The 10,566-nt window shown below is 37.1% G+C and overlaps 1 protein-coding gene across 1 annotated transcript; it reads right to left on the minus strand.

Annotated features, from left to right (window-relative positions):
• Window positions 1-1,417: 1,417 nt before the first annotated feature.
• On the minus strand, window positions 1,418-9,610 carry il13ra1 (interleukin 13 receptor, alpha 1). The gene is made up of 10 exons (XM_010774005.1): window positions 9,313-9,610; window positions 8,026-8,159; window positions 7,056-7,218; window positions 6,847-6,937; window positions 4,837-5,006; window positions 4,604-4,731; window positions 4,380-4,509; window positions 3,919-4,018; window positions 2,448-2,532; window positions 1,418-2,366 (listed from the first exon to the last, which is right to left on the minus strand). The coding sequence occupies exons 1-10, from the start codon at window positions 9,383-9,385 to the stop codon at window positions 2,283-2,285; spliced, it is 1,158 nt and encodes a 385-aa protein (XP_010772307.1). The 5' UTR covers window positions 9,386-9,610; the 3' UTR covers window positions 1,418-2,282.
• Between the last annotated feature and the right edge of the window lie 956 nt (window positions 9,611-10,566).

Below are 10,566 nucleotides of genomic sequence, written 5' to 3' on the forward strand. Positions count from 1 at the left end.
AACTAACTGTATTCTTGTCTCAGGATGCTTGCTTTCCTGCTCTGTAGTGACGTCAGTACTGGGAAAACGCCGCTGGGAAAATTCCATCAAGGGAGCAGATTGAGAACACAAACGTTGGGAAAAGTACCACAGCAAGTTTTGTTGTAAATATTTTCTTACCGTCTTGAGACAGGACCGTTAAAAAGAGGCAGCTTAAAACGAAGAAATCGCGACTTTGACACATCCCGGTTTTCCTGTCTGAGTTTCGGTTTAGTTTCGATAGTAAAAAAATGTATTGGTAAATTATTCTCGTTTCTAACGACGACCGCCTGGTGTCAGTCCTGCTGTCACGGTTTGTAAAAAGACAGTAAATGTACGTGTTTTAATCATAGACTGTAAAGGTTTTAATCTAACCTTCCAGTTTGTTCTGAAATATATGAGATCTGTTGGAGGCGGGGAAATGGGCGTAGACTAGAGCTTCCCTTTTCTGGACAAGGGCGAGTGCCAGTGTTTTGCAATATAATAATAGCCTACTTTGAATATACGTTTGTGGTGGAAAATAACTAGGTATATTAATCCTAACCCACACATTTGAGGTAGGCCTACTCAGTTCTTGTACTTAAGTAAAAGTAGAAGTACCACAATGTAGAAATACTCTGTTACAAGTAAAAGTCCTGCACTCAAAAGGTTACTCAAGTAAAAGTACAAAAAGTAGTAGCATACAAATATACTTAAATTACCAAAAGTAAAAGTAGTCATTTCGCAGATTGGTCCTTTTCAGAATAATAAGATGTGTTTTATATTGATCATTAAAGTGTTATCAAAGCTGGTAAAGGTGCAGCTAGTTTGAATGACTTTGTATACTGCAGGGTTGTGAATTTACTCCAGGTCTGTTTAAGAGTTGAATATATTTCACATCATTAGTCCAGGTACAAAATTAATGGAGTGGAGTAAAAATACAAAGTAGCATTAAAAGGAAATACTCAAGTAAAGTACAAGTATCTCCAAATTATACTTAAGTAAAGTACTTGAGTAAATAGTTACTTCCCACCTCGGCTCAATACATTTATTTAAAAGATGTATTCACACGTTTCTTTATAAATTCAGATTTTTATACACAATACTTGGGGAAAACTTTTAAAATATGAGTATTTGGTATATATTAAAACATCCAACAATATATATTTAAGTCAATAAAACCAGGAGTGGGACGATATGAAATGACTGGATGCAACACAGAAGCTGTTATTATTATTCATAGTTTTGTAATCCATCAAGTATAATCCTTGATATAGCGCTTGTCAAAAAATAACCTATAGAAACTGGGACATGCCCACTGACTAACAGATCCAATGAACATGTGCAAGTTGTGACAAGTCAAATACTTGCTTCTAAAGAAGGCTAAGACCACACGCAATCGCGACCGAGCAAAACATTACACTTTCAATTTCTCTTTCTTTATTATCTCTAAGCTGTGAAAATAAGCAATCACTCAACAGATGGTGTTCACGTACCAAAGCGACAAGAGAACAAAGAAAGAACACATTTCTGCTTTTTAAGGAAGGAAGGGAGTGTGACTAATGGTGATATGGCATTTTGTTTTTGGATGATTCTGTGAGCAAGCAGACAGAAAACACAGAATCAACAGACTGACTGAAAGCCAAGTTGTCAGTTTTTTGCCCTCATGCCTTCACAGTTCTCTGGTATTGTCCTCTTTCCAGAAATTGTTTAAAGCTGTGATTATACGCTAAACCCCACAGGTTGGAATTCCGAGCGATTGTCGTAAAAACTATTAGGGATCAGTAGAAGTATGTGCTTTTAATTTAAGTCATTGCTCCCTTTCCCATTGTCTTGCTGTCATACTGGCGTTTGAGTCCTACATCCTGTGCCAAGACATTTAGTACAGGAGAAATCCATAGGGCCACCAGCTTCTCGTATACTACTCTCGTCTTCCTCCACAGGATCCGCTTTTTCCTTTTAAGAGCCAGTGCATTTCCTTATCCTGTAAAGGGGAGGACTCAGCAGTGTACATCAACACTACCTTTACGTAATAGCAGCTGAAAATCTTGTTTTTCCACGACTTCATGAAAGGTGAAGTTCTTCCCTGAGCTGCAGTCAGACATGTCTGTAAAGATGCAAAAACAGCTTGACTTGAAACTTTACACCACTAGAGGTCAGTGGATTACAGCGTTTCAGCCTGTTTTTGAGCTACTCAGTCAATGTTCCTGATGAGTTGGCCCTGAGTGGAAGTCCAGCTTCACTGCGGGCACTCTACTGTGCGTGTTCACGTCAGGAGATTTGCTCTATAGGTCACTGTTTTCAGCTACCACGGTAACTTTACAGGATTCAATAGGTTCTGGTACCGGCGTGTACAAATTCCCTGTCGTCTGAAAAAAACAGAACAGTGTTAAATTCATACTTTTGGGAGCACACCATACACACATTTGTTTTCTTTCTCGAAAAAATACCTTATGATCTTTGTTCCCGTTTATCATCATTTCCTTGAATATTGCTGAAGGGTCTGGTATGATGGGGCACAAAATGGAGCTATGCCTACAAACACACACAACGACACAGATTAACAGCCAGCATACAATGTTGTCACCACCAACGTTTCATATTTAACAGGCAAACATAACATTATTTATTAGAATATTCAAACGCATATTGTTCTTATTGGTGGAAAAAACGCATCACACGCAGGATATTATTCAAAGGTATTTAAGATATTTGGTAAACATGTCTGCAGGGGATTTTTAAAGGAACAGTTCACCCCAAATATACATTTGAAAACTCCACTTCAATGTTACTTTCCAGAAATGATAAACCGGTGTTATAGGTTACTTGTTGCAGTTTAATGGGAACTGAAACTGCTTGTGGTTGCTTGCTTCTCACATTTATTTATCTCCATTTGTATTCTTCTTTTCTGTCATGTTTTCTTTATTTGCATGGACTGTGTACTGATTCCAATAGTAGACAAATGTATGATCATGTTTGTGCAATGGTGAAACAAAGCACTACAGGTAGGAGGAAATGCATTCTGGATTATAGAGTTTATCTTCTCTTAAAGCTACAAACCCTCACTGACTTGGGGCAATAAACATTCCTTTCCTATGATTTGTTTTCATTGTAGCTCCTAAGCATTGTGCCTTAGGGTGAGGCGGGTTAATCATCTATTTTCCACCCACACACACTCTCACTGATTGAAGCGCTGCTGTGGCAAGGCCTTATTACCTCTGCTTCTTGTCTGCTGATCAAATGCACCAAATCAGCCTTTATACGAGGTGTGGCAAAATCTCAGTGGCATGATCTCATCGTTGCAGATCTCAAAAACTGAACAGCTGTATGCTTAAAACTGCTTTTGAAATCGATTGATAAATACAGTATACGGTTCATTCCAAAATTGGATGACATTTTCTGTCCCAGCTACGACATTTCAAATAGTCCCTGGCCAAAACATGCACTTGTTTTGTTAAACATACTTGTCCTTAGACAAAATGTGAATAAAGTTGTAGGAAAAGTAGTTTCAAAATATTATTTAAAATATCAAAAAGCTCTCGAGCCCTCCTAAAATGGCATTTTTCTCTGTTCCCTCCTTGGTGGCCAACTTCAAATATAACATTTGAAACAGACATTTTAATTTACTTTATTTGCTATTATTTTGTTGATGTCCTCTCTTTTATTTTTCTTATGTTTTCAGTCTAGACTCAAAAGGACCATAACTGTGTTCAAATTATAGTTAGATCAAGAGGTTAATAGACATTTAAAATTGTGATTTCTATTAGATTCTAACCCACCATTGAGCACTGTTGGTAAACAAAAAATAAAACATCCGATTCATTTTTATCAAGTTTTGACGCCTAAATGTCCTCCAATTCTGGAAGGAGCCACAAAGCAGTTTGAGCTACCCAGAATCACTTCTCTGTTACTAAAACATACTTCCTGAAGCAGTAGCAGGACAGAATGATGCAGACGGACAGAATGATGGGGACGACGATGGCGACCACCATCAGTGTCTGGTCAGGAGGCTTGTTAGAACCTGTGATGAAGAAGAGACACATTTTCTTCAATTTTCAACATATTTGAGGTCTAATTAAATATTAAAAGCAGACAGAGCATGGGTCAAACAAAAACATAGTATTAAAGTGCTGTCAGAAATGATAGGGAACAACTGATGAGTATAAACTGCTTATTTTGATATACCCACACATTAGCCAGCAATCATAAATGCCATCATGGACAAATTAAATGTTTTTCTGAATAATTACCAATGTGCCTTTTTAAGAATAAACTGTAGGGCATAAAATGTTGCAAATTAAGGGATCCAATGACAACCATGTTAGTATTTACTGGAGTATAATATTAGTAGATTCTTTTTTTCTAATTGTGATGACACTTACCATATTTTACAACATCGCTAAAATCACTGGTTAATTTAACGCAATAGAGTGATTCAGTTCTAGATCGGAACTCGTAAAGGCAGTCTTTATCGTAGCGAATTTCCGAGGGTCCTACTTTCGAAATGCATACCTTAAAAAAGTAAGCAAAAAAAAAACAGTGGTGAACTTTATTGTATAGAAAACTTATATGACTTAAAATTGTTAAGATAATCAAGACTTTTTACTTCAGGCTTATTGCATCGGGTGTAGCAGACTGTGAAATTCCATTGACACCTTCCGATCGATTGATGTTCCCCCTCTAATCTTAGATAATCTTTTTCTTCTTTGATGATCAGTTTAGGTGGAGGTACCACTGAGGACAAAAACATGTATCATTTTCACCTTCACTTGGCAACAAACAAGATTCAATCATTGTGTTAAATAAGTATTTGAATGACAAAATTAAGGTAACACAAACCAAAACGAGGATTAAAGGTGCTCCATCCAGCTTCAGTTTCCACGAGAATGCATACGTCTAATTTTCTTTCTTTGAATTCATCGTCTTTCAGATAACACCCACTCCTTTCGGCACTGCTGTAAGGCCGATCACACGCTCTTAAAGGTTTTAAAGTTTCCTCAGGACAAGTCCTGTAAAAACAGAATGGGCAGGGGGTGAGAGAAATAGGGAGAAGGGAAGGCTAGAACTGATGTTCCTACAATACCTTCAGTCGCCACTAGGGACTCATAAAGCTCACTAATGAACTGTGGTTCATTACGTAACGTGAGAATCGCGTGCTGCAGGGACGTGCACAGGTACGGGCTAATGTTGCCCGGGCAACGGCCCGTTTGGCATTTTTGGCTGACCTGCCCCTCTGGAGAGAGCGAGAGTTTGTTTTTCTTTTTTCTGTTGTGGCCGAATCAACATGATAAGCCCACAATAAGTATTGTAGCGTCTCGCTGCGGGAAACACACTTTGTCAGCGCGGTGCCGGTGCATTAAGACCAACTCAGTGTCGGATTTTGGAAACTTGATTTTGAGTTGTCTCATGGCAGTTAGGCTATAAGGTACAAACCAGGGACTTACTTCCTCTTGATACCGTCGGTTATTTACAAAAAAACACATAAATATAGCCTACTTGTTGTTATTGTGCTTCTGTTTTTCTTTGTCTTTTCATCTGTAAACTCCCTCAACGGGGCCGCTCGCTCTCTTTTCTTGATCGCACTCTCACGGGTGAACAGTTCAATGTCCAGCTTCATTGTAGGATTTCTGCCATGTCTCTACTTTAGTTTGACCATCTCTGTTATTAAGTTATGGAATACTAAATAAATAAGTAATTAGATACCTTACCGTCACTGCGCTCATAAAGAATTATAAGAATAAGAATAATGCGTATTGAACTGGTTTCATTAATTAGTGAGTTTATTTAAGGTAATTATCTAGAGGCCCTATGTTATCAGTACCTATGTCTGCACAGCAGTTACAATGGTCAAACTACATTAGAAAATAATTGTCCCCATTTTTTTTTATATAGTTACTAACATTAGATATTTTAATGAGATATGGACCGCAAAACATTTTTAAAATCAAGTCACCGAATGCAAGTAGTCGCCTTAGCTTATTTTGTTATGAGATGTGAATTACCGTTCAATTTAGTTGAAAATTGTTTGGTTTCTTTGACATTAAAACAAGCTACAATTTTCAAAAGATCTTGTGTTTTTTTTCGGGGGAGGCCCTTTTTCCAGTTTAGAGCAATAGCCCCTCCAAATGTCTGTGCACGTCCCTGGCGTGCTGAATATAAATAAACTAATAATAACATCCTGAATGAGGAATGAAAATCATTGCCACACGTAGGCTTTCCTCTTGAACTCATGCGGCAGATGTCCTGGCTCTAAATCTTAGTTTTTACTGACTTTCTGTGTGTTTTCTTGGAGGCTGAATAGCTTATTGCTTTACAATATGAGACCTCTTTGGTAAAAAGCAAGATTTCAGAGTTTTTTCGTATTTAAGAAAATATATAAAGCAAATCTAGGAGCTTTTAATATACTGTTAAGTTATCAAAAAATCGACAGAAAAATACACACTGCAGATCTTAAAGGGACAGGCGCTAAAACAGAGTGTTTCAAACAAAGGTTGAATACGGTTATATTCAGACAGACAGGTTGAGATAAATAAATAGTTTTTTGGACATAAACTCATGTGAAGATTTTCTATAAGAATCACCAAATACAAGTATGAACTTAAAATGAGAGTAATATGTCCTCTTTAAACAAATATATGAGGGGATACACAGTGTTTCTGCACAATTGACTTTAGTTAAGATGCTAACCAACATGGCATAATGTTTGTTTTTGTGCCATTACCGTTCTCTACCTGTCCACTAGAGGCCCTCAGACTTTTACACCTGGTTTTCACATCCACCTAATCTCTGTCTCTCCAAAATGTTAACAACCTTCACTAAATATTTACTGCACATATTTGGAGTATTTACCTATAGGAGAGGTTAAAAGGCTGATGTGTTGAGTTCCAGGAACAGTTCATTCCCTCTGGGTAGATGATGCATTTCGTGTCCTTTAATTTAACTGAGCATTTGAAGGAAAAAAAAGGTGTCAAATACATGCAATCAAACATGAGATTTAAGCATTATAATGTAGAGGACCATTTTATGTATTTCTGTAATTATAGATCTCTGCTTCTTACCTTGGGTCTTTGGGGAATTAATGGTAATGTTCACTTTTTTGCTCTCATTTGTACTCTCACAGTTGCCAACAACTGTCCACACTTGGTACGTCCAATGATCAGAACCAGTCTGTTCTGTGAGAGAGCTGACTTTTAAATATTTGTCGGGGCTGCACTTAAAAGGCTGGAGAAAAAACAAAAGGCTTTGATGACGATGATGCTAACACATATTGAAACACACTTGAATAACAATTTAGATTGAGATATTGCTTTTTATCTCTACATATTTGTCTTTACATGGGTCTTCAGTTACTGTATTGTTTTTAAAATTCTATGTAAAGTGGGGCTGTGTTCAGTGTGAGCAGTAACTTTACTGAAGTATTTTTGAGGTATACCTTTACCCTTTCAATTGTATGCTACTTGATACTTCTACTTTAATCTACTCCTAAAATATTGTACTTTTATCTCCACTACATTCATTTGAAAACATGTGTTACTTGTTATCTTTGCAGGATGATACAAATCAAATTAACTAATTCACTGTGATGTACTATTACAAGAGTGCTTCTTCCATGTTAGACCTAATACTCAAAGCCATTTTGTTTTTATGTTTCATTTATGTTTTATATTCCTTCAGGCAACAGTCATTCATTGAGATATGAGTAAATTCACAAGCTACCCTGCAGTATTCAAAGTCATTCAAACTAGCTGCACCTTTACCAGCTTTGATAACACTAATGATCAGTAATTATAAAACACATCATATTATTCTGAAATGCACCAATCTGCACAATGACTACTTTTACTTGAGTATTTGCAGGACTTTTTACTTAACAGAGTATTCCTACATCCTGGTACTTCTACTTTTACTTAAATACAAGATCTGAGTACTTTTCCCACTGTAGCTAAATCCTTATAAAGGTGATGCTCCTGTCAGTGATACTGCTACACCTGCACCCCACACAAACCCAAGATACAATCCAATACTTACATCTTCAAACCCTTTCCTGCGGATTTTGTACTTGACATTGCTGTCCTGCAGGCCGCTGGGATCCTGCCAGGACACGTTGACAGCAAACGGGTCCAGCCATTTAAAAGTCAGCCCTGTTGGTGGAGGAGGGAAATCTGTAGGGCCAGAACAAAAAAATTAAAGCGGAATAAGGCTTGAAAAATGGTTAATCAATTACACCTATGTAGAATAATCACACCAGGCTCTCATTAGCCATTAGCCTGATGCATACATTTCAGTTGCGCGTGTATTCAACAATCACGTTGATTGTTTTGATGTCACTCTAGTTTTCACAGAAACACTTCCTTCATCGTTTTTCTCTAAGTCCCAAAGATCCTTAGGTTATTCCTGGAAGATTCTAATTGGCTTTGACCAATTAAAAACTCTGATTATAGCACATTTTGGGAAATAAAACCCCCTGGTAACTCAATGACCTTTGACACCAATTGTACCTCATATTGGACCTCCAGTTTTCTTCAAATTACAATAGGAATGTATCCTTCTAAAATTACGCTTGAGATCTTTTTAGCAAACCTGAAGAAGATTAGCTGAGAAGTAACATTCCCAATTCTGATTGAAATGACAGGCACTATAATTTTCTAAAGATTTATTTAAAATGGTAGTCCAAAACTATTGTAGAAACCATTGTATTTTTGATATTAAATATTCCATTACACGTTTGTAATGGACTGCATCCGCTTGGTTTGTCGTTTCCCCGCAGAGCCTCCAGTTGGGAACCCGTAATTGCAAAATGAGGCGCAACCACATCTAAACAAGAACTTACGCAACAAGTGAGACATCCAGATTTATATATTTTATCCAAACTCGGCAAAAAAAATGCTTGATTGTGTCTTTTAAATATTGTTTGTGGTCTCAGGTTAACTATACCTACTTGTCTCCCATGCTTAGTACTTTTCAATTAAACAACCTCTTTTAATAACACAATGAATAATGGGGTAATTTCTCCAAAGAAACCCCTCAAATGAAAATGTTGAATTAATAAATGATATAACAAAAGCCAATTACAGTTCGCTAAATAGTACACAATTGGGAGGGAGAAATTACAGGGTTAAATCAGACAGTTGTTTTTTCATTTCTTGTCTGAAATGGACAATAAATCCATAATTTATTTACTGTGATGTCAAAAGGGTTACATTTACGCCGTTAGAGCATACTTGATAGACGTATACATACCAGCGGTGTTGATTAAACCTTTATAAAAGCTAAACAAAATTATTCTAGAGAATGGCAGGTAATAGGTGAGTTTACCTGCTTTACAGTGGTGTACCATCATCATGGTGGTGAATGTTAAAAAGGCGTAGAGCTCCCGTGTAGAAGTCATGTTGTCCTCGCGCGTCTGAACGTCTATTCCCTCTGGAAGAAAATCAACTCCCTGGATCCTCTTAAGGGCAAAAGTACATTCAAACAAACTCTTAGAATAATGTAACGTAGTAAAAAAAAGGCAAATCCAGGTGAGATCACGTCTACGGTCGAGAGAAAATAGGTTGAAAATGAAATGGGAAGTTGACAGAGGCACACCGTGATGGTGTCGGTCAGGGGTGTGCTCTCTACCGGGAAAAAAAAGGGGGGGGGAGTGTTCGGAGATGCGATGACAGCACGGAAATTAAAGTGACCCAGCAGAGGGAATGTTATAAAAACCTCTGGCCGACGCAAGAGACTCAAGAAACAGTTCAAAGATCACGCATGCGTCTGGTCTTTACGGTAAGTGCTATATCCCAAACCACATGTGTTCATCCATTCCTTCAGGAAGTCGTCAGCCTCTAAATGAGTCAGTGAATCAATTACAGGATTAACTGTAGGGTAATGGATTTAGGCAGCAACAAACAGCAGTACATTTGATCTCACTGGATTGTAACCCTGTTTTTGGCTGAGAGAAATGATCCTCTGTAAAAACAAGTTTTCACAAACACCTCTGAAAAGAAGGAATCCAATGTGTTTTTATGGTTTGAGCAGTGGTGGAAAAAGTATTCCGATTCTTTACTTGAGTGAAAGTACTAATACCACACTGTAAAAATACTCAATTTTAAGTAAAACAAACTGCATCGAAAAAAACGTACTTAAGTAAAAGTATTTAAGTATGATGACGAGCAAATGTTTTTAATGGGTTAGGCTAAGAAGCTACTCATTGCAGAAAAAACAAAAAAAATATTTAAAAAATGTGAAGCAAAGCGGCAAATCTTCACTTTAAGAAGCTGGAGCTGTAAAATATTTTTAAGCAAAACACTATTTTAGCAAAATTGCTGCCCATTCATTTTCTCTTAACCCACTCATGATTCTAGTTGCTTAATGTAATGTTGACTGGTTTAATCTGTCAAATAATCATTTAAAAAGTTTTCCTAAGTATTGTGTGTCAACATATGAGTTGATAAAGTAACTAGTAAATACATCTGTAAATTGAATCGAGTGGGGGAAAATGTGCTTCCAAAACGTAGTGGAGTAGAAGTATAAAGTACAGTTTAACATGAAATACCTACTCCTACCTACACAACTTGAGTAAATGTA

The sequence above is a fragment of the Notothenia coriiceps genome, unplaced genomic scaffold, assembly GCF_000735185.1.
Source record: "Notothenia coriiceps isolate Sejong01 unplaced genomic scaffold, NC01 NC01_scaffold00013335, whole genome shotgun sequence".
Taxonomy (NCBI): domain Eukaryota; kingdom Metazoa; phylum Chordata; class Actinopteri; order Perciformes; family Nototheniidae; genus Notothenia; species Notothenia coriiceps.

Bases quoted from the DNA above. Each gene is read 5' to 3' on its own strand.
- il13ra1 (XM_010774005.1), bottom strand. From the start codon at position 9,385: ATGACTTCTACACGGGAGCTCTACGCCTTTTTAACATTCACCACCATG. The intron at 2,533-3,918 runs GTATGTTTTAGT...GTGTGTTTGTAG, and splicing joins TCCTGCTACTGCTTCAGGAA to GCATAGCTCCATTTTGTGCC. The intron at 2,367-2,447 runs GTATTTTTTCGA...TGTTTTTTTCAG, and splicing joins ACGGGAACAAAGATCATAAG to ACGACAGGGAATTTGTACAC.